The sequence below is a fragment of the Ochlerotatus camptorhynchus genome, unplaced genomic scaffold (assembly GCF_037179485.1).
Source record: "Ochlerotatus camptorhynchus isolate MF236.1 unplaced genomic scaffold, CSIRO-AGI_Acam_v1.1 ptg000176l, whole genome shotgun sequence".
NCBI lineage: Eukaryota > Metazoa > Arthropoda > Insecta > Diptera > Culicidae > Ochlerotatus > Ochlerotatus camptorhynchus.
Window position 1 is genome coordinate 2,374,532 of NW_027040666.1, and position 23,600 is coordinate 2,398,131.

General features: G+C 37.3%; 1 protein-coding gene across 1 annotated transcript in view; it reads right to left on the minus strand.

Annotated features, from left to right (window-relative positions):
• The window catches only part of LOC135701728 (ubiquitin-conjugating enzyme E2 R2), a 31,405-nt gene extending 15,273 nt beyond the window's left edge, over nt 1–16,132 (minus strand). The window contains exons 1-2 of the mRNA XM_065222592.1: nt 15,635–16,132; nt 3,153–3,425 (exon numbers count right to left, since the gene is read on the minus strand). Of these exons, the coding sequence (XP_065078664.1) occupies nt 3,153–3,329 (177 nt within the window). The 5' untranslated portion in view covers nt 3,330–3,425; nt 15,635–16,132. The remainder of the gene's footprint in view (nt 1–3,152; nt 3,426–15,634) is intronic.
• Nucleotides 16,133–23,600: the final 7,468 nt, after the last annotated feature.

A 23,600-nucleotide genomic window follows, 5' to 3' on the forward strand; every position in this document is an offset into this window, starting at 1 on the left:
CTTCGGAGAAGTTTTGCAGATTTTGGTATCAGATCATTTTGTTTTGCTAATTTGACTATGATGTTATATTATACATCTAAAAGATAAATCATCAAATCAAACTTTTGCAGCAATAAGAGATGAGATCATCATATTAAACGCTTAGTTTTTTTTTCTACCTAGATCGGCTGTGCAAATCTCGGCAAAAAAAGTTTTACAGTGATCTCAGCAAACATTTCATTTGTTTGCTGAGATTCAGCTAAGCAGTATCCGAGACTCAGCAATCAAATGTCACTTTTGCTGAGATCTTAGTGAAACTTTTTTTGCCGAGATTTGCACAGCCGAGCTTGGTAGAAAAAACTAATAGTGTAAATCTGCGCAAAAATATGTATAGTATTGTGCGAAAAACTTAAAATCGTAGTGACATTTCTCGCTCGCATCGCTGGTCTCGTTATGCCGATAATGTCACTAATGACGTCAGAAGTCGCTAATTTGACTAGCGCAGTGTCTTTGTTCTAACCTCAATCTACCTGTGCACCAGCTCTCAAAACGTTCACCAATCTCAAAATATTACTTGCAGTGGATACATATCAGTGAAACTAAAAGATTATGTGCATTTTGCAATCGATTTGAGTGTAATTATTGCTAGATATCACGTTTATAAAGTTGATGCACAGGTAAAAAGTGAAGTTACACGACGGTTCTATCAATAAGAATAACAAAATAGTGCACAGTCACTTTTCAAATCCACGAGACATCACAAATTAATGATGCCAGCTGGTAGAAGAAACATTCGAGAGGTGCCGTTACTTTGCATATGTGAGATTTTATTCGCGAGAAATCGACAGCTAGTGCCATTGTTTACAATTTTGCCGTTTTGAAATGACATACATAATGATAGGATATATTTGAAATGATTTCGGTACCAATGGCATTTAAGTTCCTAAATGTGTTAGAAACGCTAAAATATTTAGTGCTGTTTGTGGAAAGACGGATTTCGTTAAGATGTTTGTCAAAATCAAAGCTTCGTGTTTAAGATATAAATCAATTGATTAATTTTCAAAACGTTAAATGCATTCAAAATAAGCAAATTGTGTGATAATTGCATGAAAAAGGTTTATTTTTAGTTCTGTTTTAGGCAAAAAGTTCGAAAATAGTACATTTACCCTACCTAAGCTTTTTCGTCTAATATATTAGGTAATGCTCCCATTTCACCTTTTATTAACCGGTTTTGATATGATTTGATGATTGGGTTTGTCTGATTTTTTTGGCCATCAGATGTCACTACTGTTGTTTATGACGACATCTGTCGGAAATTACGAAATCCCTTTCACAGAACACAAAAATTTTCAACCGATTTTGAAAATTGGTGCACAGGTAAAAAGTGAGGTTACGGCACGCCTCTGCCTGTCACATGTCTGGCATCTCTATAACGTAAGGTCGCCATTCACCATTCAATCTTCCTTCACTGCTCACTGCATGCGTATTATTATTATTTTTATACAATTACAACAGATACCAATAGCTCTTTCTATCCTTTATTTAACGTCGACCTCTGTTCCGCAATCTAGTGCCAATCACCGACGGATATCGATTGCCATCCATTGACGGCAATCGAATGTGCAGGGAGGCAGCTTCCACACCTGCGTAGGATATCGCACCAATTCAACTCACATGGGCCGGGACCAACGGAGGAAAGGAAGACCAAAGATTTTTATTTCTCAGAAAAATCCCACCGACCTCGGCTGGGATTGAGCCCAGACTCATTGGGGGTGAGAAAGCAGTCACTACACCACCAGCGCCGGCGAAAAATACCAATAGTATAATTACAATTAATACCAGTAGTACCATTGATCATCATTTGCTATAATGTGCAAGTTAAGAGAAAAATTATAAAAATAAATATACAGCAAGCGGTGAAGGGACAATACGTGAGCGGTAGATAGCGACTTTACGGTATATGCATTTAGATTAACATCCGAAGTCCTTGAAATTCAAACCATTTTCACTTGTAACGTGCATTTCGATTATCCCAACAAGATTTATACATTGGAAATTGTATTGGCAAGTTGCCGGTGGGTCACGATCCATAGATTGAGAGCTGTTTTAGAACCAACTAAGAAGGTATTCATACACTATGTAAACCGATTTTGAGAAGTTGAGAAAGACCCCTCTCCCCACGCGTAATCTATTGTCCATACATTTTTTTTTTTGGGAAAATTGGATGGACCGTAGGTAATCGTTAAACCCTCCCTTCCTTTAGTGACAACCTGGTTTATGAACAGCCCCTAAGCATACCTCTCCAATAGTGCAATTTATTTTTGAAAAATCCAGCATCACAAGGGATCAATGGTTGTTGGTAAAAGGTATTTTCAACATCAATGGATGGTAGTCGTAAAGAAAAGAGACAGACAGAGAGAGAGAGAGAGAGAGAGAGAGAAAGAGTCTACCGTTAGCAAAATAATTTATGCCCAAACATTTCAATTGGAGCCATCGTTATTAAACGTATCTTTCTCAAACACCGCTTGTATTAAGAGGACGACCCATTCAGGGATGCCAATCGAAAGGATAGGAAAGATAAAAAAAAAAGTTACTGAACAACAAAAGCCACCTGGTGCCACCGACACATCAAAGACACAAATAAGTAGCAAGTTCGATAAGCACGGACGCGAGCACGCAACTGAAATAAGTTTCACGGAGAGACAAGGTGAGAGGAAGTACGAATGGCTGCAGCAACATCGGCAAGGTTATCTATGCCATAATTCGCCTTCAAAAGCTGACTAACAAGCTCACAGAGAGACTAATAGTCAAACATATACCGATACAGACGACTCAGCCAAGTGTGAATGAAAGCAAGATCGGATGTTAGGTATATCCCATTCAATTGGCAAAACCGAACAGAAGCCAGGAATTGACGATGGCTTTAAACACTACTCAATTATACAAATCGGAAGTCGGAAGAGCCAAATGAAATAATGCAATATCTATTCTTCTGGGATTATTTTTAGGACTCATGCACCTCGTGATGTTGTTGCTCTCTGTTTCACCAATCGTCTATCGACGTTTTTACTATCTCGTGCTACACGCTGTTATGCGGAAGTTGTAATTTCAAGGAAATATAATACGAATAGTGCCTTTTTTGTATTAGATCAATTGTAAAATAAGTGACATACCTTAAAATAACCGCCCTGGTAGAGCGTATCCGGCGGCCCAAAAATGGCAACCTCCCACTCGAAGAGATTGTCTTCATTCAGCAATTTGACTCGGAAACCTTCCACCGGTTCCTCCTGGAGGCTTTTATACTCCAATGACAGAGCACGGACTGCGGAACTGGACGGCTGCGAAGACATATTTTCTCTGTCGAGTCTTCCTCCTGCTCCTCCTCCGTTCACTCAATCACTGCTGTCAACGAGCAAAAACTGCACCGATGATTCACTGCACAGTATCTGTAACGACAAGGAAACAATGCACGCGATCAGCAGGGACAAAAGAATCTTTTAACTCTTGATTTTACTAGGATGCGTACAATTTTGGCCCGATTTCCCTGAATGAAAACAAAGAGAGAAAATCCTTGTCTCAAATATGTCTTGCTATACTCAAGGAATGGAAAAACAACCTATACAAGAAAACGCCAAAGCGCACTGCGATTACGACTCGAGTCAAGTGCGACACTGTGCGAGCGCGAGGTGGAACAGCGGTGCTTGGATATCGGTGTTTATGAGGAAAATTGTGATCTACTGGAAATTGGAAAAACAAAACTGTTATAACTACGGAACCAAATGTACCTTCCCGATATAATTTGGTAGAGCTCTAATATGACATTCGATCACCGACGAAATTCCATGACAAACATATACATATATGGGAAGATGGGAACAGATGAGCACTAGGGTGGGTTAAGTGGATGGTGGTATGGTGGATCACAACCCCCTGCTTTTCCGGTGTGAATCGAGGTCCCCATCAACGATCTGGATTTGCGGGAGAATTTTAAATTTTGTATGGAAAATGTAGTCTTTAACAAAGTTGTTTTGTATAGTATTATCAATCCATGTCCAAGATTTGGTGAAATTTGAGCAATATTTGGATTTTTGTTTAGCAAATCAATAGGTTCGTTTCGTTTCCCATGCAAAATTTAAAATTCTCCCGCAAATCGTGATTATAACCAAATTTGTTTAAATTGTTCGCAGTTGTTAAGGAACCTCTATACTGCCGCTATTTGCATGTCCCATAGCGAAAATCACTAAGCCGAGAAAATCGCGTTTTAAGTTTGCTTCGTACCATTGCTTCTTATGTGATGGGACAACTAATTTGACTGTATTTCCAAACTTTTTCATAACAAAGTTGTTGAGCTCATCCAGTATTCTGAAAATATGTGTGATTATCTACCATTTGCATTGAAAAACTCAGTTTTGACAAAAACAACTATGGGACCGACATGCGAAGAGCGGCAGTATACGCATGTGGGAAACAGGGAAGTTGACCCACCCTAATAATTAGATATTGTAACAAACAAAACTTAAAAGGGTTTATTGTTTATTTTAAATTATTATTACAAATAGATGAGTTTTTTCGGTAGGCAAATTTTCATCAGTTTCTTGATAATAGTTTTTTTTTTTCTTGATTCGTTTTCCGTCATTTTTGTTTTCCAATGCTGGGTGATTCCTGATATTCAGACTCCAAAGTGCACACCTACCTATCGACCCATCAAACTCATGAGACCGGGATCCAACGAATCAGAGATTTTATGCCTCAGGAAATCGCCGACTGGGATTGAACTTAGGCCCTTTGGAGTGAGAGGCGGTCACGCTTACCAGTACACCATCGGCGCCGCTAAAGTTTCTTGATAGTTAATGAATATTTCTAAACCATTTTTGGAACGTTGTAATCCATATTGGACGTAAATCATAGAACGTAAACAAACATTTCATGTCAAATTAAGTGTTCTCAAACCGAAACATCAGCTAGTCGACGAAGAGAACGTTTGATTGAATTGATTTTCGCGTTTCTTTCAACTGATTCTTAAGGCCCAAACGCAATGTGGGCGGAAACGGAACGAAAGCGGCAAGTTTGACAGTTGTCACAAATGACATCACGTTGTCTAACCGAAGTCGATTTGGTTCTAACTAGTTTTCAATCCGCCAAATAGGCTTCCTCTGATCGGGCTATTCCGTTACCGCTGCCGTTCCGCTTCCGCTGTCATTGCGCTTGGGCCTTTATGTCAAAAGGCCCGCTTACATGTGTCGGTCTCAGGGACTGACTTTTTAGTAGTGTATGTTCATCTTGCTCCGGTTGGCAACCTTGCCCCGTCTAGGTACCTAACGTTAGTCTTTGTATTCCTTACGTTAACTAACGTTAGTCTTTGTATTCCTTACGATATATAAATAATTTACTTTAAAAGTTCTTGCAAAATATTAGTGTACCTAATTACCGTGACATGCTATATAGGGTGTCCCAGAATGTCTAAGCACGACTTTGACCTGCTTGTTTCAAATGACGTTTAAACAGCTGATTATCACGCTGAATCATTGTTTATATTTCGACCAACAGTTTCGTGTATCGCAAGTGTCGGTTCTTTACATTTCCGTGACAATGTGAAGCATTTCTCCGGAAAAGCGCAAACAGATCGTGCACAAATGGTGTCCCGAGCAACGTTGGATATCAAAATAATATCAAAATGATAACAAATTATGTTTTTGAAATCATATTGATCGCATATTTTTATATACATTTTTTTAATTTTAGTTGAATTCATATTTTGATATTATTTAGATATTTCTAAAAAAATTAGTTAAAAACAAAATTTGATATTTTATGAAAAGAGCCTCCACATTTATCACTGAAATATATTTATTTTTCTTAAGAGTCAATCAGCATGCTTGCTGTTTTCTTTATAAACATCACAAAGACAATTATGATTTTTACAGTTATAGTTTACAACATTTATTGATATTAATCTACCTGGGAATTTAATTTACAAATCGATATAAGCAGCATTGCGACCTATTACAATCACGATCGTCAAACAGCTGATGGTAGTAACGCTTTGTACATTCATATCAATGTGCTCGTCGAAGCTCTCTCCATGACCATCCATCAAGTTGATGAAGGAAGTAAAAAGCAACTGGTGAATGTGATACATCACCGATCTGGTCATTCCCGACAATCACGACACTCATCTGTGCTCGTTTTGAAGCAGTTACTGCTTTGCTTGCTTATGTGAGTGTGTTGGTGAGTGAGCCCAACAGCTTCCGTTTAATGTTGCCTGCTATTTTTTGTAACTCACACAATCGCGCCTGCCGAGACGAACTTGGAATGCATAGGCATTGTTTTCATTTTCTTCTGTAGTTTCGCTTTTTCTCATGATCGTACTGCAGGAGTCTTCACTGTTTTCGTTGTGCTTTTCATCATCAGCAGCGAGTGTAACGTTTTGCTTATGAGCAGCGACCATTACTGGTGATTGTTGTTTGCCATGGCTCTAACTCTCACTGCGTGACAAAACGATCTGTCAGCGATAGTCGGTTGATGCGAAGACGAGTGTCACGTGAGTGTCATGATATTTTGCATCACTGGATATAAGATAGATACCGACAGAACTGATTGAAAAATAAGTTTGTTTTTATTTTGAATGAATGAAAACTCATTGATAATATTTTTCGATTTTGAATCTTGACATTCAGATTACTAAATTTGATATCATGATATCAAAACAATAACTAATTTAGTTTATGTTTATTTTTTGTTTTCCTTCCATAGTTATAATAACATATTGATTACTTATTTTGTTTATTATTAACGAAATTACTGATATCAAAACGCACATACATAGATTTGTTATCAAGAACATGATTTGTTATCTTTTTAATATACTTCATATGCCATTTAGATCTCATTGTTGTTATGATTACTGTTAACTCGACCAAACGGTAGGCAAAATATGTTATCACGAACGCTTATATCAAAATATCAAACTTAGTTTTCATTTTGTTTTCATTCTCTGCTCGGGGTACTATCCCCAACATTTCTCTGAGTTAATTAGCGAAATTGGAAGATGTAAGCATCGTAGCCGTTCGAAACGCGATTCGGAAGTATGGTGATGAAGCAACTTTCTAGGACAAGCAAGAATCTGGACCCTGTTGACCGAAATCTGGACCGGAAAATCGTGCAAGCTATCACTCGCAAGAAAAGTGCTTCGGTTCGAGACCTGGCTAAAAAACTGGGATCCTAGAAGAGTAACTTCCAGCGGGCCAAGGCAAGAATGGGTCTAAGGACGTATAAAAAGCAGAAGAAGCCAAAGCGGAGTGAAAAACAAGCCGCATCCGTCAAACCGAGGGCTCGGAAGTTTTTTTTTTTTTTTTTCCTTTATTTAACGTCGGTCTTTATTCCGCAATCTAGTGCCAATCACCGACGGACATCGATTGCCATCCATTGACGGCAACCGAATGTGCAGGAAGGCAGCTTCCACACCTGCGTAGGATATCGCACCCATTCAGAACACACATGGGCCGGGACCAACGGCTTTACTTCCCTTCCGAAGGAAGACGTGACCAGAGATTTTTATGCCTCAGAAAAATCCCACCGACCTCGGCTGGGATTGAACCCAGACCCATTGGGGTGTTAGAAAGCAGTCACGCTTACCACTACACCACCGGCGCCGGCGAGCGCTCGGAAGTTATACGACCAATTACGGTGCGGAAAATCGGTATGCGTGATTATGGACGATGAATCACACGTTAAATTTGATTACAAAATTCTTCCTGGTGATCAGTACTACACCGTTCGTGATGGCCGAAGTGTTGACGACGTGGATAAGTCGATTTTTACCGAAAAGTTCGGTAAAAAGGCTACGGTTTGGCAAGCCATTTGTGAGTGTAGTATGCTTACGTACGTCAGTGTTTAAACAAGCGTCTGTTACCCATGATCCGCAAACACGACGCCTCTGTACTGTTTTGGCCGGTGTTGGCGTCGGTTCATTACTCCAAGGACACGGTAGCCAGGTATAAATCCAACCAAATCCAATTCGTACTAAAGGAGATGAATCCACCAAACTATCCCCAGGCCAAGCCAATCGAAAATTTTTCATTTTCATTTTGCAGCGTTTGGTGGGGCAATGGGAGCGCAAGTCAATCCAAAGCCGAGGATAAAGGAAGGGTAATGGCTGAATAGTCTATGCGGACCACTTGAACGCCATTAGAAAAGGAAGGGATTGAAGAGGTCGGTTATTGGGTGGTTTTGAGGAAATGACACATAGTACTAGATTTGTGTTGCAAAATGTAAAGAAACCGAAAATCCATCTCCCACTGATTCATCCTTTCACATATATACCAAATTGTTATTTTAAAGCAACCATCAAAATAAACAGACAATATATGAAAAGGCTAGTTGCCTCCCTAAGCGGACCCCCGCATCCTAACTCTTTTGTTAATCTACTTAATGTTATTAGGTTGTCCAAATTTTCTTATTTAAGTTCGTTTGATGATTATGATATCTCATTATTCTAATTTAATAAATATATTGAAAATTTCTAATTTACCTAATCAATCATAACTCATGCTTTATTAAGTACCTAAACTGCTATGTAATCTAAAATTTAACGTGTTTCAAGTAATTTTGACTTTGATCTATATTTATTAAATCTTAGATCGACCCAGGGGACACCTTCAAGTGACTAAAATTCTTCACTGTGAAATTAGTTTCCTAGCTGATTTTTAAATTGTATAAGGTATATGCTCTAACTACACTCACACGTTTCCACTATGTCGTCCCACAAAATTACGTATGGATATGTCACAATAGAAGCACGCCACAGTGGAAATCCCGAGCTATAGTTCAAACACTTATCCCAAACCAAAATGAAGCATATATAAGATTAGTTGCAATACCATGTACAAAAATGGTGTTAAACATTGTTCCCTGAGTAATACCTCAATGAAAACAACAACGAAAGCTTGTCACGCAAGTAGAAGGAGTACTGTTGAGCACTTTCTGAAATATTTCAATAGTATAATTCCCGTGCAAACCCAAATAAATCTATCTGCGTAAAAATAAATAAAATAAGAGTGATTTGCGGCAAAACCCGCCAGTATCGCACCCAACGACGTCAGTGCCTATATGTAAGCGTACTACAACGCGGCTTTCAAATAAAGGAGTAACAAGTGTGATACTATCACTTCAGGCTAGAGCTTTGGTTTTCTTATGCAATGGTTCATCAGAGAGGGGAAGCTCAGTAATCCTCATCGCATGCTCATGACACTATTCGGTCATGGCATGAGCCAACGATGCCGGTTCTAAACCAACCGTATCCAACGCTCCACTATAAAGCATAAGATTAGGTTAAAAACTAGCCAAGGGGAGCCAATCGAAACTTTTTGGGCATATTTGCGGAAACATGTAAAGGCAGCGGATTCCGTTACAAAGTTTGCGAAAGACTGGGAAAAAGTATCCAACGTTGTTGGAAAGGCATCTGTGCTGAAGCTAATAAGTAGCGTGAGTGGCTTACGACTGATTGGATCTCGGATTTTCTACGTTTAACTGTAAGAGAATACTATAGAGAACATGAATACGACATAAAAATCGAATTTCCTGTAAACAGAGTTACGTTATCGTTTTTTTTAAATCGTGCTTAGACATTCTGGGATACCCTATAGTTTCGCGCTGTTATTAGAAATATTGCATTTTTCTGTTTGTTTACTCGATGTCGATTGGAATTTTGTGTGAATTTAAAAAAAATAATTGACAAGTTTTCGCTAATGCTTCTATGCGACTACCATGGGTCTCCATTGATTTATAGCGACTGCAACATGGTCAAGACGCATCGTAGTCTAGTCGCATAGGAGTATTGAGCGAAAACCCAAATCTTGATAACTTCAAAAAAATATAACACAAAAACGAAAAAAAAAACACCTGGCAGATTTTTTTATATGTTGAGTAAAAAAGCCTAAATTTTCAAGGAAAAATAAAAAAAAACAAATTGCGCCTTCTGTCTACAAACCATGAAAATCATAAAAAATACAATCAATATTTTCCCAATTTTTAATGTCATTTGATATTTTGATCTTTCAAAAAGTTAAAAAGTTATGAATTTAAAAAAAGGTAATTTTTGGAAATATAAAATCATTCCGTTTGGTGCTAAGCTGCACTAGATTAAGAAAGACTATGAGCAGCTTGTGCTTAATAGGCCGGACATGGGGTGGACAAACCTATGGTTGATAGCGATGTGTGAAGGAAACTGCGATATAAATCTACAGAACAAAATTTAGTGCATGATACGAGAAGAGGTCTTGGCATGGTAATTTTCTCACCCTTTGAGGTTCATTTTTAACTGTTTCCGAACTCAACGCTAGGGACAGAAATTCACCCATTACACCTCCATCTTACATATGAAGCACTTGCCATTAATCCCATTATGATTTATTTCCCTTGAGTACATTTTGAGACCCCAAAATCATCGAAATACCCTTTTATTTTAGTAATGTTTGCTCAACTTGCAAAAATGCAACATCAAGCATTCACAAGTTTGCAACTATATTTAATATTTTTAATGTACAACTATCCTCAAACTACACCGAGTAATTAACTTGTTTGAAATTAGCGAAGTACTTATTAATAAGTCTCTGTAATTGACCACTTTGTCAAGCAGGTTTGGCGTGACTTTCTACCAGTGATTTCACAAAACTGGACCAAATAATTTCTATTTTTTCATGAAACGAACAAATGTTGGCTTCTTTTCTCGAGGTTCTAGAAGAAAAAATCTCAAAATAATGTTTTATTTCAAAGTTCGAGTGATAGGGTAGAGAACTACTTCGGCCTAATTGCAGAAAACATCAAATAAATCCATGATTTCAGAGTTAACAAGTCAATTATGCGTTTGGTACGGTACTTTAGTTAATAAGCTACGGAACGAAGTCAATGAGAACGCGTGATATGAAGGTTTGTATTCTCAAAAACAAAAGAAGCGCTCCGACCGAATCAATTTTTATCTTCATCCGATAGGCCGAAGTGAATTCATTGCCGGTTCAATAGCGTTTCAATGTGATAGGCCAAGTTTAGAATCCGTAGGTCGAGTTTGGCGTCAAGAAGCTGTGTTAGACTTTTGACAATATCTCAACGATTGGTTTCTCTTTATCAAATCTTACGGTACATACGGAAAGGTAAATAAATTTGGAAGCTATCAGTAACAATAACATTCCGTTTGGTGCTAAACTTCGCTAGATTAAGAAAGACTAAGTGTGGGTTGTGCTTAATAGGCCGGAAATGGGGTAGTTAACCCTAGTAAACGTCATTTTAACTGCTCGAATGAAGTGGTTAATTAAGAAATATATCCCTGAATTTTTATTAAATTCGTTTATTTCCAAAAATGAATTCCCCGATATTTCCTGATTTTCCAGGTTTTTATTCAGGTAATGGGTAAACATATGCTGCCTAGAATCGCATGTCGGTCCCAACAACGTTATCCACTATCAATTAGCATCTACTTTCATATTATGTGATAAAACTACGGACTTTGATCGTGAAAAATGTGATCATCAAGTCAGTTTGTCCTGGGGGCGACCCCGGCGTAATGGTTAGCATCCATACCTCTCACGCCAAAGCCACGAGTTCAAATCTCACCCCCGGACAAGTCACGAATAACCCAAGAGCGTTAAAGTGACTATAATAATAAAAAAAAAAATGTCAGTTTGTCCCATCAAGCTAAGTAATCACAGTCGCATTCTGAAATTCCATCGTCCAGAAGTCAAATTACAGTTCTGTTTTTTGAAGGTACCATATTTTTGAAACTGATCATAACTCAAAAAAAGGGTCAATACATATGCTGATTTTTGAAATATTTACATGGACATTTCACTCCGTAACTTACTGTCATTTTCTCAATGTCTACTTTTTCCATATGGGACTGATATGCGATTCTAGGCAGCATAATTGTATCTAATACTGTGCTCTTATGGCGGTAAGCTCCAACTCGGATTAACTTTTAATACCGTCCCTGTTTGTATGATCTGAAAAATGTTTGCTCAGAGTTATGTTGATTAACTCTGATGTCAACATCAAACCAGCCGGACATTCTTGATCGGGATTTAATCCGAGGATAATACCGGTTGGAGCTTACCACCATTAAAGTTTGAAACTTAAATCAACCTTATATTAAATCATGAGGGTGTACAGAGGTTCATGGGTGTATCATGAATAGAACCTCTGTTTCTAAAGTTGCCCAGAGTCTAGTTCGAGTGATCGAGACTGTAAAACATACGTAATCTTTAAAATTTTCCGGGTTATTAATATTCAACAACTTTGAATATCTAAGAACACCACGAAAATATTAATTTTACATGTGAAGAGTTGTTTTGCTTCTTGAAAGTATCAAATTTTCATTCAAAGGTAAAGAAATTTCTAGAATTTTTGGAGAATTTTGATTGCTATTGTTTTGAAAAATAAATGTTCATAAAATGAAATATGCTCTGAATAATTCTCACAAACTGCTCAATTATTTACTTTAAAAATTCTTTAGTCGTCCCTTGGAATGCAGAATTACCTTAAGTATTCTCTAAATTATATTTAAATTCTCCTGAAAATTTCCTTGGAAACACTCCCTTTGGAATACATCTAGAAATTTCTTAAAGTTCTCTTATGCATTTAGTTGCAACTCTTCGCTGAATTAGTAATTCAAATTTTAAAACGCTCTAAGAACTCACCTCAGAATTTCCCCCGATATTCTCTAGGAATCCTCTACATAATTATTTTGAAATTATCACAAGAATTTGAAGAGAATTCTCTGAAAAATATATTAATATCATTCAAGGTCCGTCCCAACTTTGAACTTTGTTTTCAAATCTGGAAACATGAAATCTTAATCTTTTGAAAATCTGATCTCTGGAATCATAAAAATCGACACAATGAGACCATTTGTCTTAGATTGTGACACGACTTCTGGCTATCTGGGTTGAGTAGATATTATTTATTTCTTAAGATAGTTATAATATTAGTTTTACGACAGTCTGTAGTGAACAAGCAGCTTTTATCATGGTCAAGATTTTGAACGCCTTTGTAAGCCGATTTACTTGGTTTGATGTATTGGCGTGAATGAATTTTGATTCAAACAAAATTAGCTAAGATTCATCTGACTAAAGATCATTTGAAAAGTCTTCCATATGACGCATTGTTCAACGTAAAATTGAAGGAGAGGAGATTTTTATCGATGGACCAATCTTTAGGTCGATAGGCCTACATTATAGTAATTTCTCCTATATGTTTGATTCTCGAGAAATTGAAGCTCGATTTCATCAGTATTGTTTAACTTTTCAATTGATATTTTATTCATTTTATGGCCATGAAAAACCATTTTTCAGAAAAGGAGGAATATATTTTACTTTCATGACATCTATTTGCTCAAAGCAATGGATTTTAAAAGCTACATTCATACAAATAAATCTGAATTCTCGATTGAACAACGGAATTCACGACTTTTTCCCGCATTTCCCGAACGGATTGCCACCCTGTAAGCCAAGTGGGCGATCGGACCAAATGTTATAGATTGAACTAAGGGGTTGTTCATAAACTACGTAGAGTTTTTAAGATATTTCAAACGCCCTTCCCATAGCCAAGACAATCGGTCATACACATTATTGGACATTTATATAAATTGAACATAGACACTCGCCAACACCCCTGCCTCCTCAAGTTTCGACGTGGTTGATGAACAGCCCATAATAGAAATTCTTTTAAAAAACGATGAATAAATTTGAGCTCAATTTTTTCCCTCAATTCATCTGTTCGAACATTGAAATAGTTCAAGATAATCCGATGAAAAATTACTGTAATAGTTTCATCTCTGATGTTTGTGAATTGCACAAGTATTAGTGCAGAACTTTGGGTAAATTATAAGTATTAGTGCAAGAAAACTTTTGAATTCACCCAAAGTTCTGCACTAAATACTTGTGCAATTCATAAACGTCAGAGAAGTCTACGCTACCGACGCCAGGGAGGCAGCTCCCACACCTGGACCATACATATCGAACCATCAACTCATGAACCGGGGACTAACGGCTTTACTTCCCCCTTCCGAAGGAAAGCGTGATCAGAGATGTTATGCCTCAGAACATCCCGGCGGCGCCGACTGGGATTGAACCCAGGCTTGCAAGGGTGAGAGGTAATCACGCTTACCTCTACACCACCGGTGCCGCTGCAGACTTTGTTTAGTCAACCCCAATTAGTGCGACTGGCGACGTGCAACCATCCCAAGTAACTATTTTGATGTTATCATGGTTTGAAGATATTTATAAAGGCCATAGCCGGATGTATCACGAGCGGTTGTGCTACATTATCCGAATGTCACTTCCCCGAACGCCGTTACTCCACATTCGAGGTAATATAGCACTATATAATCCCCCCTCCTCCAACTTAGATAATCGTCCACACACTGATTTTTTTTTTATTTGTATGGACCGTAATGACCATAAAATCATAATTCTCGCGACACTTTTCAAATAGACCAATGTAACAAATGTAAACAAATCGAGTTAAGCGATACAAACTATTGCTCTTCTATCATTGTATGTCATACAAAAACATCCATCCAAATTTACTTTCATTTATTTAAGATAATCATTGATCAAAAATTGTCCAATGTACAGTTTGAAATGATGGGTATATGATTGTTACTTCGATCATTCGGACTGCCTAACATGATTGGTGCTCATTTTCCAAAGACGGGGCCAATCTAAAGTTAGGTACTATACTCTGAAATCTGTGAAAGGGAATCTAGTATCATGTAGACAAAACGTCCAATGTAACTCTCATTGATTATGTCAATGAGAAAAATCGTCCAATGTAACATGTCCGATGTACAACTCGACTTGTCAAAACATTCTGTGTTTTTTTTCTATGTTGTAACATGAAATTCAAAGTAAAATTGTGATTTTACCGTTTCTTCTGAGTTTTCAACGTTATTATACACTGACTACATTAAAAATAGTATTGCAAAATGTATTGATTTAAACAGTTAAAATAATAATCTGTCGAACTTCAACTTCGATTTTCTCAAAATGGTGGATATGTTACATTGGTCTATTTGAAAAGTGACGCGAGAATTGTCCCATCTTTGCTGGATTTCCTATTCATATGGGACAGTTATGCTTTATGGGCAGCGTAGACACTCGCCAAAATCACAGGTCAAAATACAATAATATGTATATAGGTGCATAGAGAAATGAACAGAGAAAATCGACGAAGATAATCTGTCAATGTTACTTAGGACCTAATGCATTGTTCAGCTTGAAATTAATTATTTTATTGTCTTTTTTAAGTTACTTTTATTAATAGCTTTTTCCCTTATGTTTATATATCAGTTACTGTGTTTTCCTTGACCTGAGCAATGGTATAACCGACAAGGCTTAGGTGATAATATAATTATCCAGAAAAGTAGTTTGGTAGCTAACCATATTTTGACATGAAAAAATTATACTAATTTATATAAAAGTCAAATTTAAAATACATATGTATAAAACTAGTTTCAACATATCCCAAGACTTAGATCATTTTGATTTAAAGAAAAACCCATACTATAAAACTAACGATAACAGCACATAAAACTGAAATTTATTTTTTATGTAAACATCTAAAATCGAAATACCGCATCGAATAAAAACAATGGCGGACATCTTACCTGCTGCTCTGGTCGACTTCAATTAGCGTGATTGTCTGGAAAATCCTTTAACAGGCAGCTTTCTTTTCAACACAACAATCGATCAACGCTAACGATCACAATTTTAACCTTATTCCAAATAAAATTCATGCACTTCAGCTGCTCACTATTTCACAACCCATCCGTTTACGGTCGAGAAAAAAGAATAATTTGGCACTTGGCTGCAGATTGGCCTTCCACAAGACTTCTCCAAACACTATCACCCAGAGGAGCGCTAGGAATATCAAACACAAATGACTTCTGGTTCCACAACCACTTACAATTTGGAGCACTTCAAATTAGTTCAACCACGATTTCCGCTAATTTCGACAAAGAGGACACGTTATTTAAGACTTTCCGAGCAAATAACGAACGACGAAAAATATTTTTCTTCACCCCGAAATGGATCCGCGAATGGTTGCGCTGCTGCGACGACGACTGCTGCGACAAAACTCGATACTTTATTTTGACAACAAAGAGATTTTCTTCTCGAACACGAACTGACAGTTGTGACAGGGCATCAAGAGCTACGTTCTCAAAGGTGAATAAAAAATTTGTTGAAGCGGGTGGATGCGGGGGTAATTACCGTAATTACACGATAAATAATTCAGTGCCAACATTTCAAAGGGGCGTAATTGCATTTGTAAACAATGGCTTTAGCCGTCGATTTTTCGCGAATAAAATCTCACTCATGAAAAATAATGACACCAGCAGGTAGAGGAATGTTTCCACTACCAGCTAGCATTGTTATTTTGGAGAGGTAAGATTTCATTCGCGAGAAATTGACGGCTCAAGTCATTGTTTACAAAAGCAATTACGCCCCTTTGAAATGTTGGCACTGAATTTATTTATTGTTGTCATAAATCTCACTCAAAACGAAACATAATAATTATTACAATTCAGTGCCAACATTTCAAAGGGGCGTAATTGCATTTGTAAACAATGGTTTTAGTCGTCGATTTCTCGCGAATGAAAGCTCACTCATAAAAATGAATGACACCAGCAGGTAGATAAATGTTTCCTGTACCAGCTAGTATTGGTAATTTGGCAGGGTGGGCATTTTTTGCGAGAAATCGACGGCTAAAACCATTGTTTACAAAAGCAATTACGCCCCTTTGAAATGTTGGCACTGAATTATTGTAGCCTAGATTGTAGCTCATTCACCCGCCGCAAAGCACATGTGGCGTAGCAGTAGCTCAAGATTTTAAAATGGCAGTTAAAAAATTTACTTCCAGCTCTAAACAAAACGAGCAATTGACAAATCGAAGTTTAATTCGGCCACCGTAGCACTGAAATCGCAGCGGTGATAAGTTCTAAATAATGTGTCAAACAGAAAACATTTTTGAAATTGCGACCAAAAACTATTATTTTCTAAACGATTTAATCTGCTGATTAATGCACCGACTGAAATTAATTTTTAAGTGGCAATAGATTTAGTCGGTGGACGAATCGGGTGATCTGGATGATGTTTGTTTATTTGGAAGATATTTTCGAAACAAAGCACGATAAAATTAATTATATGATTTGAGTAGTAGCTATACTGAAGATCCGATAGATGTCGCCCCATCAGTGGTAGGAAAATCATTTTTGCAGTATGGGGAATATCAGAAAATCCACGATTTGTGACTAAACATGCTTTCACAGAAGGAAACAAATAAACGAGTGTTTACCTTATCACCATAGTAATGTACTCGTGCAATTTTTGTGCATCTAACACTGACCATAAAGACGATAATGAATAAAAACTGAAAATTTGCATGCATTTCCAAATGGTTTCCTACCATTCCCAGGCATTCGAAAGTGACTGGCCCTCTGGATGTGGATGATGTCAAAAACAACATCACATGATTAATTCAGAATTATATACCATTATTACGAGTACTACTTTTTTGCTTGGATCATGTTTTGACTCCCACAGAAACTCGCTAGAATAAATACAAAATAATAGTTTTTTGGTTGAAATTTCAAAAATGTATTCAGTATGACACATTATTTCGGACTTATCACCGCTGCGATTGCAGCGCCACGGTGGCCGATTGAAACTTGGATTTGTCAATTGCTCGGTGTATCACTAGACGAAAAACGATTTAATCTGCCGTTAAATACACCGACTAAAATTAATCACAAGAGGCAAAAGACTTAGTCGGTGGACGAATCGGGTGATTTGGATGATGTTTGTTAATTTGGAAGATATTTTCGAAACAAAGCACTTTAAAATTCTGCACTACATACTATTATTAAGAGTACTACTTTTTTGTTTAAATCATGTTTTGACTTCCACAGAAACTTGCTAGAATAAATAGAAAATAATAATTTTTTGGTCGCAATTTCATAAATGTTTGACACATTATTTTGGACTTCTCACCGCTGCGATTACAGCGCCACGGTGGCCGATTCACAAATAGATAGATTTGTCAACACGGTAACCGCAAAATACCCAATAATGACTACAAACAGACCCCCTTCACTCTTTGGAATTTAGAGACAGATAACAGCGCCAATAGGTCTTTGGCGATACAACGTTGAACTGCAGCGTTGGAAGAAAACACGCACACCATCATCTATACATGTACGAACCCACACCACTGAGCGGAGAGTACAGCGCAAATCAAAACACGAAATGGTGTCATTACTCATCGTCATCACTCAGCTTCGGCAGCTTTAGTTTACGATTTAATTCGCCGTCATTGAAAAATACCTTCTTTATAAAATAGAAAAGTAATCATTATTCCAACGTAATTTTTGAATAGCCAATAGCGTGCAGCGTTGGCCAAGGAAGACGGCATATTTTATTACGTTTGTTTAGCAATAATTTCGATACGTTGCGTTTTTTCCATGTATACTTCTATGCAACTTCTATTATGAAGAGCAACAGCTTCATAAATCATCAATTCTCGATTACTTTTTCGAAGGGACGTATCTGCATTTATTATTGTTTTTTCAAGGTTTTCTGATGCGTATAACGCGGTAATGATTGAAAATGGATGCAATCATAACGAAGTGAGAATCTTGCTATCGCAATATAATGATGATGACATCGATCATCCTCTTCCCTCGGCTGATCATCAACGTCCACGCTGCACGGACAGAAAATTGTTTGCATTGAACCAAAAAAAAACTTTATTTGTATTTACACAAACAATTCCGGTTGAAATTATATTGCATTTTATTGTTTCGATAATATTTATTCAAATAAATTCAAAATAAGATTCTTTTTGTTTTCATAAGCCACTCTTCAACTGCAACTATTGTAAAAATAACAATATTCTTTTATCAAGCCAACAATAGTTAATTTTAATTTAACATTTATTTGTTGTGTCAATTCCCCGGGCCATGAATGCAAAAATAACTACCAACCATTCCCTCGTGAAAACCCGGACAAAAATGTAAACAATAACAAAAAAATTCTCGTTTGATTCAGCTCTAGAGGTAAGTAAGTATGCTGCTGTTGCATAATATAGACAGTTTTTCTTTTTTTCCTTGATTTTTTTCCGTCGATCTTATTTTCAGTACTGAGTACCAATGCTCCCAACGCCAGGAACACCTGGACCCTACCTATCGACCCATCAATTCATGAACCGGAGAGATTTTATACCTCAGAAAGTTTTTTTTTTAATTTAATTGTTATTCTGTTGGTAACAAATAGAAAACAAAACATAAAAATAATCGCAAATTATTAAAAATTGAATCAAAAAACATATTTTTATTTCTACTGCGTATATTTTTAGGCTTAATAAAATAAATATGATTGAATCAACAAGAAATCTCTTTTAAAAACAAACATATTTTTTGTTGACCCAGCTGCCAAATTTGACAGCTTACGTCAAAACCATAAAAGCTCTTGTAAATTCGAAAAGATTTTTTTTTTGATTTAACAATCCATGGGTTTTTAAAAACAAAGATACTGGATTGTTGAAATAATAATGATTTCATTTTGCAGCCAAAACAAAATGAAATTCTTATTAAATTTACGTCAAATATTATTACGTTTAAAATATTTTTTTCTGCGTGTGGCATATGTCATACTGACACCTGTCATTTATTGAGCCCTGGTGGTAAAGTTGGCGGGGGACTCCCAACAGTTTCAATGTGCACTCACGAGATGGCACTGCGATCACATAAGGGTGGTGTATCCATTGCCTTGTTCGAGGAATTGATTTGTGGGATATCTTGTTAATGAAATATCTTTGATAGTATGTTATTTCTGACATTCTTCCCCCCAATACCATTTAATCCCGATTAACTTTTTCTTTTCAGAAATATTCTTTACAGTATACTGCACCGAGGTGAATTTCCATATACCTTTTATGTGTGAAACCACATAGTTTTTTGCAATTAGACTTCACAAATAAAAAATATGTTTGAAGAACATAAAAATTATTTGGTTTCCCACCAATGAATTCAATGACATATAAGAAATGAATTTCATTTGCTTTGGTAAATAGAATTTATGTGTAAGGTTTATAACATTTATTTCACGGTAGAACATAAAGATTATGTGTCTAATTCGAATGAAAGTCATGGTACAAACAATAACGTTTACGCACAGACAAACAGACATAACACTCGCAACTTGTTCATCGAACAAGCATTTAACGGACAATTTAAAAGTATCGTAGTTGGTAGTACCGTCACCTGTGGCGCGCATAGTCAATTCCCTTGCGTTTGACGTTTATACACTACCGCCATCTGTTCAGTGTAGTGCCCACTACAGTGAACTCAACAGATGGCGGTAATGTTTTAGCGACGATGTTTTACAGTGAGAAATATTTAATGTGTTATGTCTGTTTGTCTGTGGTTTACGTGTCAAGTTCATATATTTTATGTGCTAAAAATATAAATAAAATAATAACAATACAGGCTCTGGTAAATTATTTATTTTCCTGAAGATTTAACAGTGGATTGTATATTCCGATGTCTGTCGAAGGCGAGGTCGAAGGTGCCTCGGAGGGCTCATCGGAGAGTCTAGCGTATACATCGCCGCCTTTAGTCTCTACGTCCTCTTCCTGCGCGTCCTCCTCCTGCACGTCATCCTCCTGCAAGGCTTCGTCCTACACGTCCTCCTCATGCATGTCCAGCAGGAAGAATCCCTGTGTAGAATTAAAAAAAAAAAGTTATTTCAAACAAATAATTTTTGTTGCACTAACTCACGTTTGCCTTGCGCCATTTAGTTAGCCGACGGAAGATTTCATTGACATTTCCTCTGATTTTAAAGTTTCTCCGAGCTCATCACGGGAGTTGTTGGCTAATGTTTATGTGATTTTTTTTTTGCTACTAACAATCTAAAATAATAGTTTTATGGTAAATAGTTAATTATAAATAAGATAAATAATTATTTACCTTTGAGAATGCTCAAGTTTTGGTGGAAGATGGAGATGATTTAGCACAATTTGTGCAAACTTATTGTCTGACGCCATATTAATAGTGTGCACTGAATTGAATCACTTAAACATTATGTGTGAAAACACATGACATTTATGGCAGCACACATATAAATAAAATTTGTCACGCATATACGTGTAATGGGCTATCTTATAGTAGGTAAGGGGTTTATTATGAATATTATAAACATAATATTTTGAATATCTTATAAAAATTGTGTAGGGCTAAGAGGGGCATAGTGAACAGGTGGGGCAAAGTGAGCATCCCGTGCACCAGCTTGGACTTCCGGCCGTTCGGAACAAACTGCCAGTTGATTTGTTTCATGCAGCTAGAGATCCAGGGCCAAACTACGGGATGCTCACTATGCCCCACCTGTTCACTATGTCCCTCCTCCTCGTACACAGACAAAATAAACATTAAGTTTAGAATTTTATTAATGTGGGAACAACTCATGTCCAGGATGGTTTAGTGCAACTTTTGAATATATCTGACGAAAGCTACAGTGAAATGTTCATTATTATATTTTTGTTAATTATGAGATCATTCTAGATCTTGTCCCATATGCATAGGAAATCAAGCAGAGATGGCATAGTTTTGCCTATTTCATAATAAGAAATTAATTATATGATTTGAGTAGTAGCTATACTGAAGATCCGAGAGATGTCGCCCCTTAGGTGGTAGGAAAATCATTTTTGCAGTATGGAGAATATCAGAAAATCCGCGATTTGTGACTTAACATGCTTTTACAGAAGGAAACAAATAAACGAGTGTTTACCTCATTACCATAGTAATGTACTCGTGCAATTTTTGTGCATCTAAAACTGCCCATAAAGACGATAATGAATAAAAACTGAAAATTTTCATGCATTTCCAAATGGTTTCCTACCATTCACATACTTTCGAAGTGATGGATGTGGATGATATCAAATACATCAAAACATGATCAATTGAAAATTGAATAATAAAATTTCGTTTCAAAATACATTCCATTCATTACTAATGTAAGGCACTCAAATTAATTATAGTTTACAGTATAATTTCATGTATAGATAATGTTACGGTGTGACTGTTAATATCAATTAACGAGACACATGAAATCTAAATGTGTCACAATTGATTTTAAAGTGCTCATGAGTTAATTCATATCATAAGATTCACACATGAAATGCATGTGTTAGGCATATTGCGCAAAATTAAGTGTGAACTACATGTCAGAGACGTATACATTTTTTTTAAGTGTAGCAACTCCCCGGCTAGCTGAACTTAATGCCTTCACGGTAACCGCAAAGAGGCATTCTCAAGGGAAACTGGGACTACCCATTAAATGAGTAAAATGTTACCCATTTATGAGTTATTATAACTACACAAATAAGTAGTAAGTATTCATTTTTGAGTAACAAATACTCATAAATGGGTAATCTTTTTACTCATTTAATGGGTAGTTCCAGTTTCCCTCGAAAATGCGTACTTTTTAGTCAATATCGAGTCTTTTATAGTACTATAGTTCACGCATCGGGAAAGACACGGGAAAGACGAAACGAGGAAACGAGTTCGGACCAAGAGCGCGTAGCGACTCGCTTCGCGCGCGAGAGGCGCGTCGCGGCGCCGCGCGCTTGGTGCGGCGCGTTACAAAAATTGCTATAACTCGGCTCCCAATACTGGTGACAAAAATGTTGAAACGGTCCTGTATGGGAAAAAAGTCAGGGAACAATTCTAAAAAAAAAGCAATCTTGTATCGCGCGGGGAACACCAAAAAAATTGCATTTGTTTATAAAAAATTGTAATTATTATAAACAAATTACATTTTTGATGAATAAATTTTAGTGATTTTGGAAGAAACATGTGTAACAGGTGGGGTACTCCCTGCCCAGCACTAATGAGACCCCCCTCTACACTACCTCAGGGTCGGCATGCGCGCTTGAATATCACGGCCAAGAAAACACTCGAATATCTAACACACACAACACTTGTTTAACTATAGGCACCTTTATTGTTCCCACGTTCGTCCCACTTTCTTATTCGCTATCTCCTACCTCGTTACGCCTGACGTTTCTTCTAATTCTTCAGCGCGGGCCCGCTGTTGGTCCTTCCACAGCCACTCCTTCACCTTCCTCAGCTTCCTTCTGGGTACTTTTCACAGGCCAGTCGGTTCCTTTCCTCGACTTAGTTCGTAAGCCGGTCGCGTACTTCGGTACTTTCCGCGACGGCTCTTCGATCTCTCTCTCTCTCTCCTCACTATACTCGTGGCGTGGCGATGGGCCTTTGTTTAATATTCCCGGATACCTTCGTATCGGAAGATGCTCCGTGTCTAACCGTATACCGAATAACGGACACTACGGGGTCTGACCACGCCGTGGATGAATTGCCAGCGGTAAACTACGGGGTCCTGGATGGTTCTGCACCTCACTCTCCTTCTTCACTTTTTTTTCACGTCCTCACGGTTTTTTACTGGTTTCGGACTTGCTTGAACTAGCTTTACGAAGTATCGCTGTTGAGTATCGCCAATCAAATAATTCTCGACGATGGCGGCTGACCTATCCTCTCTCCTCCTCGCTGAGCCATCGTC